The sequence below is a fragment of the Fundulus heteroclitus genome, chromosome 9 (assembly GCF_011125445.2).
Source record: "Fundulus heteroclitus isolate FHET01 chromosome 9, MU-UCD_Fhet_4.1, whole genome shotgun sequence".
NCBI lineage: Eukaryota > Metazoa > Chordata > Actinopteri > Cyprinodontiformes > Fundulidae > Fundulus > Fundulus heteroclitus.
Genome location: NC_046369.1, coordinates 28,361,121 through 28,387,069, shown reverse-complemented (window position 1 = coordinate 28,387,069; position 25,949 = coordinate 28,361,121). Strand labels below are relative to the sequence as shown.

Here is a 25,949-nt window from a genome sequence, read left to right as displayed (position 1 = left end):
AAAACAAAACGCAGCTGGATTTCTCAATACCGTTATGGAACAGGTAATGTGTTAGGAACAACGGGAAGGTACATGGTTTGATGAAAAGTATGAACCCAGAGAGGACTTGATCCGAAGTCACAGAGAACCTGAAACTGAAAGGCTGATGCAGCAGGCTGGTCATTTGTCAGGGCAGCGACTTTGAATGGTACTCAGTATGGTCCCCATGTGATTGTATGCCTGATAATGCTCCTTATGAGATGATGCAGGGCATCACTTAGCTCCTGGACAGTCTGAGGTGCTACCTGGTGGCCTGGGATGAACCTAAACATGATGTCCGAGAGATTTTCTATTAGATTTAGGTCAGAGGAGCCTGGAGGCCAGTCAATGCAATCAGTCAATCACCCTTCAGGAACAGCCTGCATGCTCTTCTCACATGACGCCAGGCTTCATCATGCACCAGGAGGAACCCAGGACCCAGTGCACCAGAGGAGGGTCTGATGTTGGATCTGAGGATTTCATCCTGATACCTAATGGCAGTCAGGGTGCCAACGTTTATCCTGCACAGGTATCTGGGTCTCTCCATGAATATGCCTCCCCAGACCGACACTGACAGCATAATGTTCAACACAGCTTCTCCAGACCCTTTCCCCATCTGTCACATGAGCTCAGAGACAACTTGTTTTCATCTGTGAAAACAACATGGTGCCAGTGCTGAACCTGCCAACCCCCGTGATCTCTGGTAAACGCCAGATGAGCTCCATGGTGCCGGACCGTGAGCACAGGACCTGCTGGAGGACGCTGGATCCTAATGAAGTCTGCTTCTAATGATTTGCTCAGAGACATTCACACCAGTAACCCGCTGGAGGTCATATTGCAGGGCTCTGGCAGTAGTCATCCTAGGTTCCTCCACGCTAAAGAAACAAATACTGGTCCTCCTGAGTGGGTTAGGGAGCCTCTGACCAGCCACTGCCTCAGGCCTCCTAGAGTTACCTCTGCTGCCTCCTGTAATCGGGCCCTCACCCTGCAAAAACGGAACTAGAAATAGTAAAATTTCTTAAAATGTGTGGTATTTGTCTTGAATTGAGCAGGTAAATAATACAGATGATTTGCCAATGGAATAATAGAATTTTGCACTTAAAATAGGAACAATTCATCTCAATCATCTTATTTCAAGTGCAGGATGTCTAATTAATTCTTTTTAGGTGGTCAAAATACTCATTCCATTGGCAAATAATCTTATTTACCTGCTCAAATCAAGGATAAATGCCTAACTTTAAGAACTTTGGGAGACACAAGCAAACCTGGTGGAGTTGGACTGTCTGTCCAACCTCTGCAGGATCCAGGTATCGCCTCACGCTACCAGTATGTACACTGACCCTGGTCAGATGGAAAAACTACTGAAAGCAGTCCAAAAAATGAAGAGGGGAAAAATGTTTGTGCCCCTCCACCGTCCGAAACCACTCCGGTTTTTGGGGTCGTCTCATTGTTGCCCCCTTTAAATGCCCCCGTCATTAATATCAGTAGCCCCAAAACAGCCGACACTGATTAACTTCTACTGAACTGACCAGATCAATACTACAGAAGATTATCGGACTTGATGTGACGCTCTGATTTAAAATTGTTCCTTTAAGTTTTCTAAACCGTATATTTTCAAATCTAAACAGAAAAACTTTGATGATATAGATCAGCAGTTAAACGACTCATTGTATGCGAGACTGGGTATGTAAAAAAAAATAAATAAAAAAAAGTCGTTTGGCTCAGAGTATTCAGAAAGCATCTCCATGTGAGTTCTCTGTTCTATTAAAACGCTTAAAAAAAAGGACAAAAACTAAAATGAACACAAAGAAATGCGTTGTCTCGCTCCTATTTTGCATCGGAAAGAGGGAAAAGCTTCCTGGTGACAAACGTGTTGGTGTGTAAGGAGGCTTCAGTAGAAAAGCCCCTTTGTCCACTGATTTTTTATGGTTTCAGCTCCCAAATACTGAAACTGTTGTTGACAACACATCCCAGAATAAAAAACATGACTGCGCTGACAAGTATTTCACACGTTTTAAATCCCTGATCAATTTTTTTTTTTGCTTAGCAGCGTCAAATGCTGCTTAAAATAGTCTGAGCGCATGAGTGAAGTCATGCTGTTGCACCGGGTGATATGTTGCCTCATTAAAATAAAACATGAGCGCTCTAGTCATTGTAGAGTCAGTCCACTGACATAATATTGCTGCGTTGGAAATATTTCAGGCTCGGGTTTGACTGCCATCTGCAAACAGCTTCTGTGCTCACCTCTTTTCTTAAACCAATCCCTCGGTTTCTAAAAAGGCATTTTTCACACTTGCAAAAGTTTTTACATATAAACTTTTTGTCAAAACAACACATTTTTATGTATATTGTAGAACCATATATCTATATTCTTTTTTTTTTTTTGCAGATCTAGAGCCTTACATTTTTGCTGGCTGTTCTGTGCAAAATAGTTCAAGCCCTGTAAGGTTGTTGAGCATCTTTGAACATCCTTTAGGTGCTTCAGGTGCTGTCCCTTGATCTAAACTATCCCATTGCTCCGCATTTAGCCCATCTAATCTTACCTTCCTAAGCATTCCTACAGAATAATACCACATCCATGTCTCACCCGGCGGATGTCGTGTTCGGCGTTATGGACCAAGGTTACTTTTCTACCACGGAAAGTGTTTTGCATGCAGGTCAAAAAGTTTAATTTTGCTCTCGTCGCACCGGAGCACCTTGGGCTCCATGATCGTTGTCCTGCCTACAAAGCTTCTGGCAAACAGAACTTCTTCTGGCTTTGTTTCAAGACGGCTTTCTTCTTGCCAATCTGCCATGAAGGGCAGATTTGTGAAGTGCATAACTTGTTACCAGACTCTTACACCTGAGCTCTGGATCTCTGCAGCTCACCCAGAGTTACCCTAGACCAGGGGTCACCAACCTTTTTGAAACTGAGAGCTACTTCATCGGTACTGTGTCATACAAAGGGCTACCTGTACTGACCTTTGAACAACAAGAGGCCAAGCTCATCTTAACTTTATGTAATATAAATATGGTTTTAATGCTTTTATTTTTAAATCTATGTAAATACAACTGGTTGGGTTTTGCTATTTCTTTGAACGGGCTTGACGGCACCACATGTGGTCCTGGGGGGGCTACATGGCCCGTGGGCACAATGTTGGTGACTCCTGCCATACACTTTTTGGTTGCTTCTCTGATTAATGATCCTTTGCCTTTCAGTTTAAGTGGGCAAGCAGATCTTAGTAGATTTGCGAGTGTGCCATATACTCGTCAACTCCAAGAAACTTATGTTGTTCTTCACAAAAAGGTTGTAGTTATACTGAGAATAAGTCACACACAAGTGATGTTTATCTTACCAATTAGGGGTCTCGTTTAATCTAGGGGTGTCAGATCAATAATACCCAATTAGAAACGCACAACAGACTTTCCAGACTTTTATTTGTGAAAAAAGAAGGGAAAAAAATCCAACCTCTTTACAATTATATGACTTGTTTGTAAAATTCCAATAGAAATTACAGTTTGAGATGGGAGCTTGACTAAATATGAAACCTCCTAAGGAATACTCCTGCAAGGCGCTGTGCACCTACTGAATGAACCAATGACTACATTAAAAAGCTTTCTCCTGTCAAAACCTTGCAAAATTCGAATTACCATTCTCTAAGTAGGACAAATATGTTCACATTAACATCCAAAACCTCAAAAGAGTGGCGATTTCCCCGATTATTTAGATCTACTTCATTCAAGAAAGCACACTTACCATGTAATCACAGGTTGGAGAGAAGGCATTTGTGCCACAAACGTAGAACGTAGTGTCATTCAGACTGTGCAGCGTCCGAACGTAGTTGCGGCACTCCACCTGCAACGAGACCCAGCGGATAAAGCCGAGGTCAGGGTTTGTTAGTTCAGCCGACATGCTTGTTAGCACCAACATGCCACGCATGTACAGTTGCACATGCTGCACAGAGCTGAGCTGCTGGTGACAGAGAGGTCAAGGATGTGCACATGGAGGTTTTTCCCTGGGCCATTTTTGGGATGTTCAACACAAAGCTATAAGCAGAGCACTTCAAAGAGAGCTCTACATAAAGACTTGAAAAGGAAAAAACTAAACTCCCATATAAATGATTAACAGAAACTGCCCGAGGCAGCGGGCGGTCTTCAGTCAGCAGCCGTCCTTTAGGTTGTGTCCCCGTTCCAGAATTAGAAACTACTCTACAAGCTTTGTTTTTCAAGGTGCAACACAAACCTCTGCGTTTTTTCCCTTGTATGTGCACTCCCTCTGCTTCTCCTGGGTAACTCCCCACTTGTCCTGCATCAACACAAGGAGAGGATCCTGTTAAAGCATGCGTTAATGACGTTGCAACCCTGCAAGCTATCTTCCACTTAAAAATTTAGTTTTTCTTTAACAAAGACAAGGGGTCTGTGCATTTTCTCACATAAAGTAGAAACGGTCAAGTTTAGGAAAATGCTGAGACTACTAAGAAAAATCATCAGTATTGTTGGCTTCAATGGAGCCCAAAGTAAAGTAAGTTTGGTCCTAACAACAAGCCTTTTTTTGTTGTCGTTTTACATGAACAACACCCTCATTGGACACAGAAAGAAAACATTTGATAATATCTTCAGGACCAGTATGATTTTGCCAAAAAATTCTTTAACAGATGTATTTTGCAACTCCTGCCCTCTGACCTGCATAGGATAAGCAGGTATATAACTTATGGCCCTTGCATAGATAGCATATAGTGACATTAAATAACATTACTCTTTGGTTTGCGGCAACATTTAAAGGGTACATTTCATGCTTTTTAATGTCTTCTTTTTCACATTTATATCACTCAGGTGTGGTCAATATAAAGTGGAACTGCAATGCTTTGGTCTTTGCTCAGAATTTCTCGTTATTGTTGCCCCACTTCTGCCTCTGGTCTGTGGTGCATCTGAGAGCAACTCGTTTTGGTGCTGTCTCTTTAAATCCAAACAGGCCCTTCACACACCTCTAGGTCGGAGAACGTTCCACTCAACCCCATTCAGACATTTTTGTTGTATGCTGGGGGATGACGTAACGAATTTTGAGGGTTAATAAAGCCAACAACCAAACATTTTGACTTGTCCAAGCTTGTAGCTTCGGCATCCTTCAGCTTGGACTACAATAGCGGGGTAAAATAAACATAAAAATGACGAATTCACAAAATTGGTAAGGGTTAGACCTGCACAGCAGCAAATACTGTAAAGTAAATGTTGAAGAAAATGTAACGGAGAAGCGAGAAAACTGAATGGCTTAAAGACTATGACCCAAATCGAATATAAAGATATCTACGCAGCACCTGGACAGAGTAAATTTAAATGTTATGCATTCTTAGGGACTCCAAGTGCACAACAAACTATATTTAAGTGCTAAAAAGTTGGATGAAATGTCACTATTAAGTAGCAACTGCATAAATTACATAGCACTGGTGCTATGTGTGGCATACAGCGAGTCTCTAAATTGTAATGCAGATCCTACAGAATATTTTGTCCAAAAACATCCATGACAGCCTGGCATAGCTGAGGGTCAAATTGTGCTGCCTAGAAAGGCAAATATGCAAATAATACAGCAACACCGTGTTGTAGGTATTATAGGTCATAAACAGATAAGGGATTAAGAGGAAACAAAAAGTAAAAGGTTATTCTTATATTAACAGCAACATAATGTTACTTTGTTTTTGTTTAGTACCAAGATTTATTAACTTTAGTTATTTATTCATTTTTTTAAATCTTTTGGTCAATCATCTCCTTATTCACTTCCAGTCCACTCACTATCAGCTTGCCTATTTCTAAGCGGTCGAAATGTAAAAAGGCTGCGAACCGCTTCCAGAGACACAGGCAAGTCCAGCCCTGTGCGGCTCACTGAATATTTAATCTTCTGGTCGAACCACTGCAGTAAACCGCCATAAAAATTCAACAAAGGTTAAACTTTTAAGGCTACAGCATTTCATCAAGCAGTAAAAAGCGCGATAGTGGCACTTGCAGTTAATATATAATCAGCTCTGCAGACGGCTTTATTGCAGGGGCTTGCAGATGAGAAACCTGCACATTCAGCAGTAATAACTCTGCTCAGGTCCTCACCATATCCTTTTGGACTGAGATGTTGTTGAGATCCAGAGCGAAGACGGCCTCCCTTGCCCCCAGCAGCAACACGCCCAGGTCATCTCTGATCAGCATAGTCGAGTAATTGAAGGTCCCCTCTTTTCTGAACAACTTCAGGTTACCTGGCCGGAGAAAAAAAAGTTTGCATCACTTTGCTGTGCTCTGCTTTCGCTCTCCTGCAGCGTACACATGATGTTCTTCAAATAAATGCTAATTTGCGGAAAAACTAATAAACTTGTCATTGGCGGCGGGAAAAGAAAAATATAAAGGCAGGCAAATCCTCACTTCTGGATCATACATCACGGGTAAAATATTCAAATGCATGCAGCACATCAAGCTACCTCAAGCTCTTGCGTTTAATGTCGGGTTTGCGACTTACTCTGGTAGGAGACAGTGTTTCGTGGAACGCAGTACTGAGCGCTGAGCAGACTGAAGTAGAGCTGGAGCATCAATCCACAGACGATGCTCAGAGTCGACAGAAGAGACATGGCTCAGGGTCCGCGGTCCGTCCAGGTGCAGCACCGTCCCGCTCTGATGCCCCCGAACGCCACAAAATCAGACACAGAGCATGGTCCAGAACCCGAGTCCTTAGAACCCGGCGCTGGACGAGTCCCGTCAGCGGCTTATTCAGATGTTTAACCAGGACTCGGTCTGAACGGGTTCGGTTTGATGTTGATGGGTATCTATGTCGGCGTTAGCCTCCAGCGCAGAGCTAATGAGCTGCTGGTGTCCTCTCCGGAAGGAGGAGCAGGCGCCATGCTGCCCGGCTAGTGCTGGGGGACGCTGGAGGACTTCATTTTCAGGGTTCTGCCAAAGACACAAGGAGATCTATGACTAATCAAAGGGTGTAAAAGAAAGACTCAGATTCTCACTGAATTTGAGAAGAAATTCTTTGAAATATTCCCTCAGAAAGGGAATAAGGCAGCTGCTTTGCCTCCTACGCCTTATTTCCTCTGCACTTTTTTCCCTGTGATATGCTTGAAGATCGGTGGATGATCACTATGCAGAAATATGATAACCAGGCTGAGACATGGAAGCTGCTTCACTTCTCTTCCTCAGCTCCAAATGAACAGATGTACAGCATCTTGTAAAAGTATTTATACCTCTTAAACTTTTTTAAATGATTTTAAAATCATCATAACATAATAATGCCATTATACAACAACATAGAGCACAATGGTGAGGTGGAAGACAAATGATGGATGGTTTTCAAACTTTTTTACGATAAAAAATCTGAAAAGTGGCAAACGCAATGTATTTTTGGTTATGTCTCAACCACTTTAGAAATTACATTTTCCCCCACATACTTCTTTGCAAAAAATAGCTCAAGCTCAGTCAAATTGGAGTCTGAACAACAATTGTCATGTCTTGACTCAGATTCTCAGATTTAGGGTCAACTCTGACCAGTTTCCCTCTCCCTGCTGCATAAAATCAACCCCGCGTCACAATGCTGCCACCACTTTGCTTCACTATTAGACCCCTTCACACCATAGTTCCAATAAAACATGCCACTACATGCAGGTCGATGCACCAAACACAAGCCTTGTGCACGTTCAGATCACGCAGCTCAGCTCACAATTCGTCTGTGTAAGAGGTTCTCACACACAGTGCCTTCTGCCCAAATGCATTCAGTGCTTGATGAACAGGAAAAGTAGAGCTTGCCCCACTCAGCGTGTTAATACATGCATCAGATTCACATGAGCAACACATTAGTCAGATCAGAGGGACATTGGAAGATCATGCGGTGCATCTGCTCTGTGCTTTCTACAATCTTGTAACATGATGGTTACAGCGGCTTGCGATAACCCCATAGAGGTGGATCATGGGTGTGATATCGGAGGGTCAACTCTAACCTCCCCTGTCCATGTTTTGAGCTTCTGGTTGATCACGAGGAACAAAGAACACCTGGAGACCACAAAGCCATAGGATGATGTTGAAGGGGCTACTGTGGGGATGGTGTGTTCAGGGTAATCAGGAGTATTAGTTTTCTGCCACATAAAGCATTTTGCACGTCAGCCAAAATGTTCAATATGGTCTCATCTGACCAGATCACTTTCTCTCCACATGTTGGTGTAGGTGGACGGCCATGTTTTGGTTGCTTTGCTGCCATGTTCAGATGATGGATTAAAGAGTGGACTGTGAGATGTTCATGGCATGTTTTACGGTCTTACTCTTTACTCTTCATGACGCTTTCTACTTTCTAACAAACCTCTGAGGCCTTCACAGAACAGCTGGATTTAAACTGAGGTTAAATTACATATCTTTTTTACATATTAGGTGATTTCTGGACACAGATGTTTAAACTGGACTTAATAAAGGAGTATCAAAGTAAAAGGGGGAGGCTGAAACAAATGTATGCCACACTTTTCAGATTTTTATTGGTAAACAATGAAAACCGTGCATCGTTTTCCTTCCACTTCTGGTATAATGTGGTACTTTGTGTTGATCCATCACACAAAATCCCAACAGAAAGATTTATTTTGACAAAAGAAGCTGTAAGAACGCTTGCAAAGCACCGTATGAGCAGCTAAAAAATCCAGTCTGTAACTAGGGAACTAAAGCACTTCAGGACACTCAAAGGAGACAGATTAAACCAAGAATGATCAAAAGTCAAGCCAGGGAGGACAGAAGCCTTAAAGGTGTTTTTTTTTTTTAAAGCACAGTGAGAAAAGGACAATGTCCTACATGAACATGTCTACCACGGCGATTCTGAAACTGTAGTTGTGAAAAGCTTGAACTGGGTGAACTGAGACAAATATAACTTTGTTGTTATGAGTCTGGCACCAGGTACAGCTGTAGCGACAAGTCAGCCTCACAAAGGAAACCCGTGTCAAGCAAAAATCTGCAGAGTGCCACTCTGCCCTCCCACCCCCCCACCACTCTCTCAGTATCTTCCTGTCTCCGTCCCTGATAAGAAGCAGCTTCCTCTGGGCTCAGCGGGGTTCACGCTGCAGAGAGAGACAGGGAGGCGTAAAGTGGAGGGGGTAAAGGGGGGGGTTCGGCTTAGGTTAGGCAATGCATGCAGGTCACGACCACTCAGCGAGTGTTGCCGCTTCTTCGAAGAGTTTGTATCTGTTTTGACTAACTGTGCTGAGCGGCCTCATTCAAAATTCATCAAGGCCTTTTATACTAGCTACACACACAGAGAGAAAAGCTGACTTGCTAACAGATGTTGGGAGGGGGGGGGGGGTGAAGGTGGGGAGAATAACAAACTTGTAGGCTCAGAAACTGCAGTTCTACACGAGTGCTGTGCAACTGTTGCTGAAATTTTAGCTCCCATGAGGGCAGGAGGAAAAAAAAGAAAAAAAAACGATGGCTTTGACAGAGATGCTGCGTTTGAAACGCCCCACGGAGCCCTCGCCTGTTGACAGACAGCAAAATGACAGATTTCAAGTTTCCTCGACAGACAACCGAGGCACACACTCCGCATTCCCCTCCTGTTGCCTCCAAAACAGCCTCGGTTCTCAATATGCGTTTTGTGACTAACCACCACACTCCAGCCCTTGTTGTTAGTCGACACAATGGGACAAGCTGCCGCATGTATAGGACAGCTCATCTCTTGTCAGAGCGGCGACGTCCTGCGCTCCTCCTCCCCCCCCCCCCCCCCTTCTCGGGCTGCAAGGAGGCCGAGTGCCACAGCTTAAAGGAATGGCTGCGCATTGTTTTGTGTGCAGATTCTGACGTGTAGCTCCGTACGGCTGCATCAACAGAGGAGCCGTTTTCTCCTCCGCCGTTCGTCCGTACGCTCGCATGCCAGCAATGAACCGCTGACTATCTGCTGCAGCACTATCTACAACTTTTCGCATTTTTGTCAAAATTACAACCCCAAACGTTTATGTATTTATTGAGATTCTGTCGTAGACCAACACAAAGTAAAGCGTAATTGGGAATTAGAACGAAAATTATGCATGCTTTCCAACGGGATATGTTTTTAATAGAAAATCTGAAAGGTGTGGCAGGCATTTGTATTCAACCTCCTGAGCCGGTTCTTCGTAGAGCCGCTGTTTGCTGCAGTTACAGATGCAAGTGTGTCGGGGCGTGTCTCTGCCAGCTTTGCACATCTGGAGACTAAAATGTTTCCCGCCATATTCCCTCAGACTTTGACTAGACCGTTATGACACACAGATATAGCTCTGGCGCTATGTTTAGGGTCACTGTCCTGTTGAGTTTTAGGTTTTTTTCCCCCAGCATCATTCCATATTTAGCTCCATACAAGCTATTCTATTCCTGCTGAAGACAAAAACATCTCCTCATCATGATGTTGTCACAACTGTGTCTCTCTGTGTCGATGGCGTGTGTCCAGGCTGATGTGAATTGTGACGTTTAGCATTTAGCATATAAACCCCAAAATTACATTTCTGTGGCTCAACTGATCAAAGCACCTTCGTTCACATGTTTGACGCGTCCCCTTCATGACTAGCGGTCAGATGAAGCATTCAACAAACGGTGGTTATGGGTTTTATCACCTAAGCGGAGCTAGCAGAGGTCTTTTGGCTGCTCTCCTCGCCACGTCCGTAACTTTAGGTAAGGTACTGGAGTAAAGCTACCTGCACAACACAAATTTTAGAATTATATTAGCAACATTATTTTGAAAACCAAAGATTCCTTTCCTTACATTTCACCTTCATTCACTACCTTGTGTTGATCCATCGCATAAAAATCCCAATAAAATACATTGGGTGTGAATACTTTTGCACTGCCACCCAGCCGCCCCCTTATAACCAATTCTCAGCCATTCCCAAAGTGATGCTTTTCTGTGGGTACATGTCATCTAGATGTAACACTCACACCTCAGGTTGCTTCCTGGTAAGCTACACTTTAAAATCGTGGCGTCAGATTTCAGATAATGAGTCAAATCACATTAGATCAGCCGCGGTGTCACAACTGGGTCAGCTTTGTTTCGTTCTGACTCATTTGTAACGTAGGAAAACCCACGTTTGGTTTTTATAGACTCTTCATTGTTTTAGGTGGCAGGTTTGACTTCCTGTCAACACTTCTTTTGCAGCATTAAAGCTTCCACGCTTACGCGTTTGGTTTTATATTATATCACTGCCCTCATTATATTACATAACTAACTAGATTCCCATGAACCAGCCCCGACTTTAAAACCCCAGACGATCGGGGATGAAACTATAGCTTTTAGAAAGTGTCGCGTGTCTGCTCATCAGCATCTTGTGTGCATCTCGTTAGATCTTCATTCTGCCAAAGGAAACATGACCTCCACCTGCTGAATACTTAATTGTCCTTACCGGCTGCGGTTGTGACTTATGAGTGTGTTTGGCTCAGTTCAGGGAGTCTACTGCTGATATAATAAAACGTTTTCCCTGGAACAAAAAAATAAAAATAGAGGTCAAGCAGACAATTGGCAACAGCTACAATTTTCCAGAGGGCCGAGCTTTGTTATAATACCAGCAACACCTTTCACACCGCACAGTGTGATACGCAATACTTTTTTTGCGCAAAAATGACTCCTGTGCAGCTTTTGTTAACAGCTATTATTTGTCGCCGGCGTTAAAGTCAAGATAGCCTTGATAGGGTTGAATAAGCATGATTCACAGCCCTGAAGCTAAAACTAGGTTAGGCGTGTAGGATGCATTTATGACTTAATCACTGATGACTAAACATAAACATAATGTTAGGACTTTGAAGCTGATGTGAGCTTTATTCTAGATAGAAATCCTCCAGGACATTAATTCCCATTCAGGATGGAGACAAAACTCCTGTGCTTGATCCTTGACACCTTGTATGGTCAGATTCTGATGCCACATTTGCCTGATGTATTTCTTTACAGTGTTTGATTTAACTTCCTTTTCCTTCTCGTAACTAATCAGGAAAGACCCACCCTTGAACTCAAACACTGTGAAACAAGCTTACGCAACATCTCTACCACACTGGCTGTTTAAGCTGTGTGAAATACAGCAAATTAATGATAAAATATGAATTTCTTATGGTTAATCCCCGCTAGTAAAATCTGTAAAGGTCTACAGATTTGAGAAGAGCGGGTTTAGAGTGCTTCACATTAAATAAAACACCCATTCGTTTAGTGCTGGGGGGAAAAAAAAGTAAAAAAAAAAAATTACAATCTCAGTGTTCAGACAGACACACCAACCTATTTTAATCTAACATATCCTGGTATTTCCCAGGGTTCATTGTGCAAACTTCTCAGGGCAAACAGCATCACAGGTCCTCCACTATACTTAATACTAGATGTTTTTCTACATATTCACGCTTAGTTTTTCGCCCCAGATCCACCAGGGGTGAAAAATCTGATCGACTTCAGGACGTAAAGCATAAATAAAAAAAAATGCTTAATGCGCATTTATTTTTTGGGGGGGATTTTTTGCAGCTCGCTTATTTTCTGAAAGTAGGCTGACAGGAAAGGGGTGGAAGAGGGGGAGAGACATGCGGCAAAGGACCGCGGGTGGGATTCGAACCCAGGTCGACCGCATCGAGGACTAAGGACTGCGTATATGGGTCGCGCTACCCGCTGCCCCACAAGCGCGCCCATGCACATTTATTTTAAAGGGATTCTGGGGGCGCCACTGGTGCTTTTGTTCATTAATTAAACATGGGATTTTTTCCCCCCACTAAATAAAAAAAAGGCATTCAAATGAAAAGCTGGATTTTTTCTACAAGTTTAAGTGTCAGATTATGCTCCTGCAATAAAAGGTGAATTTATGTGTAGACCTTTTACACATCTCTACTATGGGCACCAATAAATAGGACAGGCACTGAGCTATAGGTCTGGTAAAATATTAAGTTTTCAGTTTCATTTCAGCAGGAATGGTGCTTTTTATATATATATATATATATATATATATATATATATATATATATATATATATATATATATATATATAGATATCTTTGCCACCTTATAGAAGCAAACAACAATAATCTAGAATAATGTTAGGTGTGCTCATCTAGTCGCTGCTTCAGAGGAAATGTTACAAAAGGCAGGTGTGAAAACCGTTTACCTTCTGCTCACAGGATCAGGCCTGATTCCAGTAGGGCCGGCCAAACCTGCTGACAGGCCTGACAATAAACATGCGGCAACTGACTTTACAATACAATCCATCAGCTATTTCTGAGACCGTTTTGACTGCTTTCATAAAGTGACTATTAACGTGCGGCCACGCGGCCCTCTTTATCTTCTGAAACCGAATCTTAAAAAAAAAAGGTATTTTTGAAGAAGGAGGAGAGTTTTACTTTCAAGGAAGATTAACTTTTCAAAAATCAATTCTTTACAGATGTGTCCGTGTGCCACCTCGCCCCTGCGTCCGCTGGTGGGAGTATATTCATCAAAATATATGAACAACTGTGCTGCGCATGAACTTGTAGCTGAGGAAGCCCTGCAGCCGTTTCGCTCAACACTCTTGAAGCATGAAGATATTTATAGCCATCTCATGAGCCCCTGCATTATCCACACAACCTTTATGATAGATTGTTGGTGCATGCACAGAGCTTTGAAAAGTTGTCTCTCCCTCGCAAACTTTTCCACATTTGATCACTTTGCAACCGTGAACTTCAATGAATTTCGTTGGGATTGCATATGCCAAAAAGTAGCGCATAATTGTAAAGGTGGAAATAAATTATCCCTTGGCTTTCTCTTTTTTTTCCCCCCAAATGTAAAAAGTGGGAATGCATTACTGTAATACTCTTAAATAAGATCTAGTGCCTCCAGAAGTCAATATCTCAAGCTTTGAATATCTCAAGGAGCACTTTTCTATCCATCATCCAAAAATAGAAAGAGCACAACACAACTGCAAACCTACCAAAGACATGGCCGTCCACCTAAACCAGGGGATAGCAACATTTGAATTTAAACAAGGTTTTTTTTTTCTCTTGCATTCGGTCCTGCAAAATAGAATATGTCCAGAGCAATGCCCACTTCAGAAAAAGTGTCAGTTTTTGGGTGAAACCAAAAGAAGCAACATTTTATTTTGCCACCTGCAGCTCCAGGAGTGCAGGTTGCAGACCTCTGACCTGAGCGGACAGCCCAGGCAAAGAGAGCATGGCAGCTCTGGAGGAGCTGTACACATCCACAGCTCAGGTGGATGCATTGATCAAATGTGGTATTATATAAGGCTGTCAAGAAATCCTAAAGAGCTTCTACTTTCCACAAGACATGTAGGGAACATTCGGACAAAGGTGCTCTCTACATACAAAGCCCTTTGTCCTACACAGTACATAACTCTGAACACACCACCCACACAGTGAAACATGGTGGTGGCAACATCATTTTGGGTGTTTGTTCTTCTACAGTAGGGACAGAGACGCTGATAAGATTGAATAGAGCTAAAAATACAGTACAAGATAGGGCTGAAAGAAACCCTGTTAAAGGCTGCACAAGACCGGTTCACCTGGCAGCCGGGCTACAGCCGTAAACACGCAGCCAGATCTACAAAAGGAAAAACTTCAAAAGGATATTCATGTGATAGAATGGCCTAGTCAAAGTCCAACTGAGAATCTCTGGCAAGACTTGAAAACTGCACTTTACACAGACGCTCTCCATCTAATCTGACTGGGCCTGAGTCAATTTGTAAAGAGGATTGGTCAAAACGTTCTGACTAAGACGTAACACACCGCAAAACCTGCCTGAACAAATATGCACGTCAGACTTTACAGATTTCTACTGGCAAAACCATGTGGCCTTGTCGCTCCACTTCACAAAATTACACCCATTTTTGTCGGTTTACCACATAAAATCCAAAAAAAAAAAAAAAAACATAGCAAGAAGTTCAAAGGGTCTAACTAGTTTTACAAGACACTGTACACGCTGTGCAGAGAAGAGGAAGAAGAACAAAAAAAAAAAAGGGATCAACAAAGCCGGTTTGATGCGTGCACGGACAAGCACGTTGTTTTTGTCAATCAGGTGAGTCACGACATGTCTAGAAAAAAAGAAAAACAACAACAAAAAAAAAAAAAACTGGGCTGAACACAGCTGGAGTGAATCACGCACAGGTCTGCAACGTCTAACAGCATGGCGGCTGTGTCACCGGGGCGCGGCCGTGACTGATTTACATGCGCGCTTGGCTAACTGTTCCACAGGTTTGACGCCATCAGTGAGACGCTGGCTGTTCCTGCTACTCTCTGTCCGCCTGGCTGCCGGCCTGACGCTGATGTCCACCGGCAGGCCGGCCCACTGGATGTGCTGGCTCCAGTACAGGGTACCATCACAGGGGCCCAAACAGGAAGCCTGCTGTGGGGGGGGGGATTCACTGCTGACGCTCCTCTCACAGACGCAGCTGTGGAACACTGGAAAACACAACCCAGTTCAAATCTGGGTTACATTGTCGTTGGGAGGCAAGCTGAGCGTTGCTAAAATAATAATAATAATAATGACAGCAGGTTGTCAGATTTTATTATGATAGGCAGGGAGGCAGAAAGCAATACTTTGACAACATGGCGTGTGCACAGTTTTTTTTCCAGCCTGCCGTGACATGTATCATTAGCTTGAAGCCCGCAGACATCTTAGCAGTCATTACTGCATTAGGACGGCAAGGTCTTGTTAAAAAAAAAAAAAAAAAAATGCAACCAGTTTAAATAAAATCCTCCCCTCCTTCTGACAAATCGCTCGTCGCTGATCAGACAAGCTTGCCTAAGTGTAAATGTCCCTTGGGAAAAAAACACACACACACACACCCAGACAAGTCAGAGCAGGAGTGTAACCCTGCAGGGGAAACTTGCGACAGACAAGAACAACGAGAAAGCAAAATGTGGGAATTGTGTCTTTTAAAATTTTTAGATCAGGAAGGAAGATTTATTTCAGGATTGCGTCAAAAAAAAAAAAAATATTACACATAGATGTGTGCTGGTATGGGATATGTGATTACAACCTTCAGCAGACAAATACCACAGTTTCACAAAAATCCCCAACATAAGTGAAATGTTTTGACAGCAAGTGAAGAATTTACATTAACCATCTAATTTACAACATCTATCCCTCAAAGCACATGTTGTTGACCTTTAGCTGATGTTTATTACATTTTTTAAACACCATATTGGTCCATGTTTATGGCACTCAGAAATATTCCCAAAAAAAAAAAATCCAATTTGTCTTTTTTTTGCAAACAACGGCAAAGTTTAGTGGCCTACTTTGAGCCACCTGACCGGCAGTGTGCACCTGCAGGCTGGAGAGGGGCAACGCTGCATCATTCTATGCACCATACAGCTGGAGGACACTCAAGCCCCCTCTGATGCTTTCTCCTCCCCTTAAAAAGGACTTTAAACTTCAGTAACGGTGGGTTGAAAAGGTTGAGCAGCTTTGAAACCACAACCGTTCAAAACCTTCATGTTAACAAGGACGACCAGCCCATTTGCAAACTAAACAAAACAAAGAAGTTTAGTTCATGATGATTTTTCCACACTGCAGTGGTGATCATGTGAGAGGTAATCTGCCTAAAGACTTACAGAAGATAGACATTTTAATTCTTAGGAGCAGTGAACTCCTCTTAGGTGTTTTTTTGTAGAAGAAAAAGAAATAAAACCATCAGAGTAATAGATGTAGTAGAGACTGCACGCTGCCATCATCAGTCACCAAAACATATTTTAACTCATTTAAAAATCAGTAATGAAAGAAACGTAGACAAAACTGCTTAATAGACCAAGCATTGGTTTATGAGTTCAGATTTTCACACAACACCATTAAGATGTTTTTTTTTTTCCATCCTTTTGTTCATACTGTTGTGATTCTCACTCATCTGAGACCTAAAAACCACTTAACAACACGAGTCTGATGATTCTGCCTGATGAAGATGACTTCTAAGAAGTCCTTTGTGGTATCAGGGAACTCATCGTTCCCCCCCCCCCCCTTTTTGCACAGTGAAGCACAGAGAAAGCATGCATCATCTACAGCGCAGACCACAGGATACCAGCACATGATAGGTTGGGTTGTGTGCAGCTGTACCTCCACACACGCTGATGGGAGCCCACTGAGCTGCCGGGTGTCAGCTAAACTGGGCCATTCCCCCTGAGAAAAAGTGCATCAGCAACACTTAATGCACGCCGTACAGCTAGTATTTACGCCGTGCATACGCCCACACCGTCCCCGCTCTGATATCGAATTGCACCCATTTAGTTTAAATGTAAGGGTGCAGAATATTTTAAATGCATTTAAAGATAATATCTAGTAGTCAACCCCTGCCCCCAAAAAAAGAACAACATAAAAACAAAGCTGGGGAAGGGAGTGTGGATTATGATTGCAGGAGTTCACAAAATGTGTTTTTAAAAGCGCGATGAAACGCAAAGTCAGCCAATTTTTGCATCGTGTTGTATTTAGGCAAATGACATCACAAGAGGCACAATAATCGAACAGATCAGCGGGCCTTACTCTGAGACACTTGAGTTGTGAGGTGTCCAGCTTTAATGCTTCTTATCAGACATTCTGTCTACACCCGCGTCTTGTTAAACTAGAAATCGCCACTCAGCCATGCTAGCTCAGCCTGCCCAAAGAGCATCGTTCTTTCTGACTGCCGCATTGTGATTTTTTTTGTTTTGTTTCGTTTCGCTTTGTTTCTTTTGGCAGGTGAAGCAGCAGTTCTGCAGGAAACATGGTTGGGACTTGAAAAATCACCTTAATGGAACAAATCAACCACACCCTGTGGGTTGCCAATACTCTGTTTAAAAATAATAGCTGAAGCTCTTTGATAACTAAGTCAAGCCATCCCAGCCTGTCTCGGCCCTTTTCAAAAGCCGATTCTGCAGCAATACAGCGTGGAAGTAACTATATCTGCTAAATTTTCACGAGTTATATGTCAAACCAAATGATCGCATCCAAAAGAGTATTGAAATAAACAATTCAAATGATAAAATGCATGTAGGTCAACATTTAAAACAGCCACAGATTTTAAAATCTGAAATTCGGGGGTCATCCAGGCTCCTCAATTTAACAGCTGTGAAAAGTTGCGACCCAATTTAAAGAAGAATTTCTGCATTAACAACTTTAGATATTGACCATAAAAACTATCTTATCTTTGACGGATACCCTTTACACTACCTGTTTTAGTGATTAGGATAAACAAGACTTGCGTACTTTAATTTAGCCAGAAGGTTATGTTTGTTATAGTAGAATATAAGACGTTCACCGCTGAACATCTAAACATTTTCGATGGAAACCAGATCTTGTGCAGATTATCTAAGCATGTGGTCACATATCAACTCCATTGATCTTTAGACTGGCAGACTTTTTGACTTTGGGTGAAACAAAAAAAAAAAAATCTGTTCTGTCAAACCAAAACTTCAACAATAATCCCCAGCTATGCTGCCGAGTAGGATGTAAGAAAAAGAAGATAACAAGATAACATACTCTGGGTATGCTGACCCTATCTCTGATCAGACGATTCAGCTGGTAGTTTAGTCAAGAGTGCAAAAACCGCAGTCTTGCATGCTACAGGCAAAAGCGGTTCTATAGGGGCCAACAGGGGCCTGTGCCCCTGTAGAAATAGTCCTGACCCCTATTATGGCCCCTGTAATAAAGACATAACATTAAATACACTTCTTACGATTATATGCACTGGCGAAGGAACCATAACTGATTGGTCACTTTGACCAATTTTATTTTTTACCAATACAGTTTTACTCGGACAAGGATTTAAAAGTTAAGGTGTTTCACATTTAGCTTCAGCCGTATTGAGCTGGGATCACAGTTTTCATCTGCTAGATCAGGGGTATGAAACTCAGTTGATATCATTAAACAATTAAATATTGCCCTGTTTTATTCTTTCATTCTTTTGTTATGTGCCCCTAAGGAAAAAAAAAAAAAAAAACAAAACACTGGCCCCACCTTGGCCCCCCTGGTAAATTTGGTCTAGAACCGCATCTGGCTACAGGAAAGACATATGAAGGATGCATTTAATTAAAAACAATCCAATAAGGAGAAATTTGTAATAAAAAAATACAAATGTAGTTCTCAGAAGAACTGATTAGTCTGCCTTTTGTGATGTCACCAGAACCCAAACTTGTGTCTTCAGAGAGGTAATTTTATTACCTCGATTAATCAATGATTTAAAACAAAACAGTAAAAAATAAATCCGAAAACTGACCATGACATGCCCTACAGGTGACACGCTTCCTCTTAGAAAGAGTTTGACTGCTAAACACAGAAAAGCCTGACTTTGTGGCTTTAAATATTAGGTCAAGAAAGTCGCGGCTGAAAGTCCGCAATGCTCTATGCAAGGTTTCCAACCAAATCCACTTATTCAGCGCCTTTGACCAAAACGAGGCGTAAAAAGTGTGAAATGTGCGCGGCGGAGGGAATCCGTGTTGCTTGTTCAGCTCCGCTAAAACAGTCGCTCTGCATCTGGCAATCCTCCAAAGCACCGAGCGCTTCGCCCCGTGAAAAACTATCCGCCGCGCTGCCAAGTGTCCGGACACATATCCCACCACTCTCCTCTGCTATTATTAGACCACCATGTCCCCTAATCTCGAATAAATCCGGCAATATCCAGCGCGGTGTAGAGCCTGCAACCTCGCACCTCGGGTTAATTCCCATACGCCCAGCTCCGTGGAAACAACACATTAACACAACACGCGAGAGAGTGGGGTGGCCAACCTGCACGGACACAAACAAAGTCCCACAGCCCGTGGATCGCGGACTTACCAGCAGTCCAGCTGCCGGGATCTACATGAGGGAAGCCCTCGCAGACTGACACCCGGTTCGGCTACTTTTAGGATCCGTACGGACGCTTTTCTCCGCTCCACCTGTAACCCTCCTCAGCGCACACACCTAGTAAATCCTGCAGGGAGCGATAATCCAGCAGCGTCACACCACGTGACCGCCCCATACCTTTTCCTTCTCTTTACAGCCAATCAGAAGAGAGAGGGAAATCACACATTTGTCCATGTTTTCATTTTCTAATATAAATTCACATTTTAATAATTACTTTTTTTTAAAGCTGTGCTAAAGATTAACGGTAAAAAGTTTTTAATTGTCCTGATGTAAAAAAAAAAAAAAATCAATGAAAAATTGATTTTGATTTGATATTTATATAATTTATTAATTTTGCTATTTTAACACGTAAAACTTATTTACAGCTCAATCATATAAACAGTTGCTGGGATATTTAGAAAATTGAGAAGAAAAAAAAAACACTGTTAGGAACTTATTAAAAGCGTCAAAGTGCGCCATCTAGTGGTCACAAATGCCCACTTCTCCGACCATCGAAAAAGGCCAGAAGGATAAAAGTCTGAAACAAAACTTAATCATGATTTTGCACAAAGCTGAGTAATATGAGTCTGTGAGGTCCGCGGATTCTTCAGTCTTTGTATCTCTGGTTTCTGCCCTCGTACCTCCGGACAGAACTGGGGGTCTGAATGTCTTTGGAGCAGCTGACTGCCTTCAGGTTGTCCGTAGGCATCAGCCGGGGTGACGGCTTGCCCATGCGAGTGTTGATGTAGATGGGCTCCTCTCCTGGAAGGGAAAGATGGAAACAGGGTGAGCACAACAAGGCCGAACCCCCTGTAGATCAACTAATATACAGCTTTTAATTGTACGTTATTATTATTATTATTATTATTATTATTATTATTATTATTATTATTATTATTATTATTATTATTATTATTATTATTATGATTTCATTATTTATTTTCTTCTAAAGAAGAATGCCTTCATCATTTTTTGGAATGAAATCTTATGATAAAATAAAAAATAAAAGTTTCCCTAAACCCCTGTAGTATAGTTCTTACTTCTTACTTTACTTCGTATTTGTTGTTAATGATAATAAACACTAGAAAATCATGGGATTATCTCAATGAAATTACCTATTTTGTTGTATTTACTGAATGTATATGTAATGTAATTGTCTGTAATAAATTATCCCTCCCACACTCTCACGCTGTGTTTTTGTAAAGAAAAAAAGTATGATAAATGAGATCTAAGAAAAAAATCTTTACCTCTTTAGTCAGAATACTGATTATATTTACATTGTAGTTGCTACACACTAGAAGTTAATAGTTGCAAGCTATTGAGTGTGAACACGCTAATTTGTTTCATAAAATATGACACTGAATATAAACTCAATTAATTTGTAAGACGCTCATACTAAACATCCTTTACGGGTAAAAACTCTGGGTTGTATGTTTTGTATGTTTTCTGTCAAGGCAATGAAAGACATTAATGAGGTAAATAAATATTTATTGACTGGTAAAAAAAACAACATTTTTTTTTCTTTTGTTTGTTTTACTTGTTTAAACACTGTCATGATTTCTACACTCAGTCCAAATTAAATCTCACACTGCAGACCCCTCCATACTCTCTAAAAGTATTTTTTTTGCTGATGTTTAAGCTTATCTGGATTACATTTCTCACATTCTGAAAACATGAAACAGAATCTCAACATGATCTTATAATTGGTGAAACATCCATTAACTTTAATTTATTTCATTAGTGCTCCAATGGGTACACAGAAGAATGCAAACAAAGGTTAAAAATAAAACAACTGCACTTCTATTCTGAAGGCGAAAGAATAAAAGTCCGGCTGTTTTATTATTTAACCTTTTTTGGATTGATCGTGACCTGGATGACTGAGAATCTTCACCAAAATAGTACACCAAAGAGCTTCTTTGGAGTCAAAATGTTAACAAGATATAAAGCATTTTCGAAAGATTTAATTTCAAGTGCAGCAGTTCTCAGATTTGATGTGTTTCTTGTCTTTTGTCACCTCCAATTAGATGTACAAATATTGGCCCCTAATTTAAAGTTTATTTTCCATCCTTGTCAGTTTTTGCTAACATACACAAAAAGTTTTCTGCCATGACAATAATTCTCCGTTCGCAAGTGGCACGAACGTTCCTGTCCTACTTCCTCTGGGGCCATGTGGTCAAACCAGATGTAGGTCTCTGTTCTGTATTTTCTACCTGATGCCAGTCTGCCATGCCACGCAGGCTACACGTAAATATATATATATATATATATATATATATATATATATATATATATATATATATATATATATATTGCTGCTAATTACCTTTCTATGCAAGGTGTGCTAAGGCAAAGAGTTAGATGTTTATTTTTGGTGTGCTGAATCTACAGTTCAAGTGCAATAATAATAAATGCTGTACAAAAAGCTCAATCTATAGGTTTTCTAGACATTTTACTTATTAAATTTTCATTCTTCTCAAGGCTCATATTTTTCAGTGAGTTTTTGATGCTCAGATCTAAATTTTACCCCACATTTTCTGTTAGCCTTTACATAATTATGCTCCAAACCCCATGATAGAGGACTGTCTGTACACCCACTCCTAAAGTTAAACATTATCCTAATTAGATATACCCTAACGTTTTATTCTTAAGAAGCGACGCTCCCTGACTGCGGGCTTAACGCTGGGCTGACGTGTGAGAAGCCGCTTATAAAATGCTCAGTGTGTGGTAAACGATCTGCACATATAATCATCTTTTTATAAACTGACCAGTTTCACCGTTTCACAATAAAGTGCTTCACAAAAAGGTGATATTATTGGGATAGGTCCAGTTTTTATATCTAATCTGTGAAAAAAAAAAACGATTTAATTAAAAACCTCCAAAGCCTCGGTCCCTGTACAGCGGTCTGGGGCTCAGGGTGTTTCTCCTGAATTTGTGCTCAAAATAACGTGCTTAGATCTAATTACGATCACTTCAGAAATCACAAACTCTATTTACACACAGACATGCGTGGAATCTACCAAAACGTCAAATTATTTCCATCCACCCATCCATTTTCTAACACGTCTATCCCTGTTGGTGTGATGAGGGGTGCTGGTGCCTATCTCCGGCTGTCAATGGGCGAGAGGCGGGGAACACCCTGGACAGGTCGGCAGTCCATCGCAGGGCAAATTATTTGAAAAACACAATTATTAAAATAATGATCATTTTAATAGTTTGTTTTCCTGAAAAGTTACATTCCTCTCCCAATACTTGGGGCTGGTTTAACACTGCAGCTTAAGAGGTATTTTTTTTCTTTCTTTTGTTTCAGAAAACCAAGCAGGGAATAAAGTCTGGAATCAGCCCTCTCTTAGTTGTGACGACCTCTCACAGCTCCGGTAGAATCCAGTGTGTGGGGTTGTGACTTTAAGCGAAAATCTTTGTGCATCTTCAGTCTAACCACAGGGGCTGATGATCGAGTGTTGCGCTTGTGTTCGAGTTTGTCTCACGCTTTGCTGCTCAACACAAACCGCACAAACCCCAGCTTACTCGGTTCGCATCCTCCGGCCAGGGCTCATACCTCCTACTGTCTTTGCAGAGCCTTCTGTCTTTTGTTCTGTGCCCACAAATACAACATCACCAAAATGAAGAAAAAAAAAAAAGAAAAAACCCTGTCTGTATTTTACCCCTCCTTTTAAATGTAAAATTGTAGCAGAGAAATGAATCAGCCACTGGATTTGATATGACTGTCTTACAATGTTTTTTAAAAAAAACAAAAAAAACTTAGTTGACCTTCTTTTGTCTCATGCCCTGTTTCATTTTTTTTTTACAGCATGTTTTAATCTGTTCAAGTTAGAGATACAATCTGGTATCTGCAGAGACATTGTAGTGCTGCACGGTCAGATGATTATCAACATTTTCAAACCCAAAAAAGGAAGAGCGCTACCTTGGCTTGTGTTGCACGGCCTTTTCTGCACTGCGAAGATGACCAGCAGGATGATCAGGATAAGACACGACGACCCCACCAGGGCCCACATCCACCAACTATCACGGACATCGTCAGTGGGGACCACTGAAAAAAAGAGTACATGCGCATTAAAAAAACACAGCACCATTTAACGGTCTGTTGCCAACGTCAGGATGGGTTTATTCTATGCACAGTAATGGTCTAATACAGTGGTACCCAAACCTTTTGCTGTACTTATCCCACAAAAAGAACAGTAGAGGAGAGTTGTGACCCCAATTACCAATTGAGTCCACTGGTTTCTATAGTAAGTCAATAAAACAAGGGTAAAACAACATCCTCAACAACCAATATACTTATTTTACATTGTTTGTACAGATTGTTTTTTTAAATCTGGTGCAGCATTTATAGCGTAAATATTCTGGAGGATCGGAGGAACCCAAATTTATTGATCCAATCTGTATAATCTGATTGAATTTGACTTTGGAAAGTGCCTTGAGATGTATCATGAATTGGCGCTATATGAATAAAATTCTATTGAATTGAATTGATGTCTGATCCCTAAAGGGGGGATCCTGTCCCCCTAATTTGGCAACCACTGAGGGATTAAGCGGGTTAGAAAATGGATGGATGGATGGTCCAATGCGAAAGATCAAAATATCTTTAATATGCGGTTTAAGCATATCAGGTAATTAAGTAATCGGGACTGGTATATTAGCTAGAATCATTTCATGTATTTCTTTGTAGGTGCAAAGTTTAGTTTGAGCCTTGACCGATCACCCAGATTACACCTCTGCAGAGGTTTAAAATCACACCTACAGTGGAAACTTGACCTAACCAATACTCCGTAGCTTGACTAAAATACATAACTGCTCGTGAGAACGGAGTACTGGTCACACATGCATGCACACACACCTTGGGTTTTCGCCGTTTGTGACTGAACCGTTGTATTTTCCATAAAGTTCTCCACTGTAACAAAGCGGCCAGAGAAGCATTCATTCGGTTAGTGTAAGCCAGAATCAATGTTTTTTTTTTTTTTTTTATCAATTCATTCATTAGGTTATGCATCAGCAAAGCAGTGTTCGTGGCGTAGCTAATTTAGCATTTCTCAGAGCAATTAAAGCTTGTAATGGAGGCCAGTAACACTGTAACACGATTGTAAAAGGAGATTCTAAAAAAAGACAGATTCTTCTGCATTGATAGGCTCTAAACTTCACTCTGTGATTACAAAGACATTATAGTGTTACTGGTCTCAAATAAAAAAAAATGTGCTTGTAGTAAAATTGTAGTTTTTGCAATAATAAGCAGTACTTACCTATGACTTGGGTTTTGTTGCTGCAAGTGTGAATTAGGGTAGGAATCTCAGTTGTGACATTGCAATAGTACAATCCGTTGTTTGTTTCATTCAAATTTTCTAAAGGGCATGGAGAGCTCTCACATACACTGTCTAAATTGCACTTGTTTGCACTCTGGTTACAAATTAGTTCTGTTTTATTTTTTCCAGAGGCTATGAAGTGCCAAGTGATATGACATCTTTCAGATGTGTTGACTTTCAAACAGCAGCGCAAATTAAGAGAGGAACCAGGCAAAACTGTTTTTCCATTCTGCTCTGTAGTATCCAGAAGTATCTCAATCACACTTGGCGCCACCAGGGTTGCTCCGGCCACTGCAAACGAAAGAAAACAAATGTTAAACTTCCATCAGTTTCATTTAACTGTTTTTTTTTTTCCGCAACAACGGCAATCAACAGCGTATATAACATTTTTCTGTTCCTCGCTGCATTAACCACATTATGCCATACCGCTATAGGTTTGTCTTTGGAGCAATGCCCTCTTCGACTGGTTAACTTTGATCTGTCAAAAGTCAACTCTTACCTGTGATCAAGGCCAGAATTGCACTCTTGAGCCACATCTCCATCATGGTCGTCCTCAGAGTCTCATCCTGTGTCGGCTGCCTTCCTCCCCGCATCAGACCGAGCTACACGCGAACCTGTGGGGGCGTGGGTGGGAGTTACGGAGGCGTGGCTTTCTGCTCTCTGGAGTTGAACAGAAAGCCGGTAAAAGACGGAAAACGGCGTAGGCCGTCAATAAAACAAGCTGAAAGAAATACCCGAAGGAGTTTGTTTTTAACCCAAACTGTAACACACTGTTGTTTCAGAAGTATCTTCCACCAGAAGGCATCAAAGCGGCCTGGGGCCTACGCGCAACCCCCCTTTTCCTTCAGACGCGCACGTTGCACGCTTCCTCC

At 41.6% G+C, this 25,949-nt stretch overlaps 2 protein-coding genes across 5 annotated transcripts in view; both read right to left on the bottom strand.

Annotated features, from left to right (window-relative positions):
- Positions 1 to 19,845, bottom strand: part of si:ch211-129c21.1 (uncharacterized protein LOC563087 homolog) — a 53,332-nt gene extending 33,487 nt beyond the window's left edge. The window contains exons 1-5 of one of the 2 annotated variants that reach the window (XM_036141386.1): positions 19,715 to 19,845; positions 6,494 to 6,921; positions 6,094 to 6,236; positions 4,241 to 4,303; positions 3,755 to 3,853 (exon numbers count right to left, since the gene is read on the bottom strand). In XM_036141386.1, coding sequence (XP_035997279.1) covers positions 3,755 to 3,853; positions 4,241 to 4,303; positions 6,094 to 6,236; positions 6,494 to 6,602 — 414 coding nt within the window. In that variant the 5' untranslated portion in view covers positions 6,603 to 6,921; positions 19,715 to 19,845. Of the gene's footprint in view, positions 1 to 3,754; positions 3,854 to 4,240; positions 4,304 to 6,093; positions 6,237 to 6,493; positions 6,943 to 19,714 lie in introns of both variants that reach the window. The other variant, XM_036141387.1, reaches the window with a different exon arrangement.
- A 285-nt stretch (positions 19,846 to 20,130) lies between these two features.
- Positions 20,131 to 25,949, bottom strand: LOC118556463. 3 transcript variants are annotated; one of them, XM_036140748.1, is made up of 6 exons: positions 25,812 to 25,949; positions 25,577 to 25,737; positions 25,018 to 25,368; positions 24,618 to 24,671; positions 23,685 to 23,810; positions 20,131 to 20,524 (listed from the first exon to the last, which is right to left on the bottom strand). In XM_036140748.1, exons 2-6 carry the CDS (start codon positions 25,668 to 25,670, stop codon positions 20,370 to 20,372), a joined length of 780 nt encoding a protein of 259 aa, XP_035996641.1. In that variant the 5' UTR covers positions 25,671 to 25,737; positions 25,812 to 25,949; the 3' UTR covers positions 20,131 to 20,369. The 3 variants fall into 3 exon arrangements, with proteins under 3 accessions (XP_035996641.1, XP_035996643.1, XP_035996644.1); XM_036140750.1 differs by having other exon boundaries at positions 25,577 to 25,949; XM_036140751.1 differs by lacking the exon at positions 24,618 to 24,671.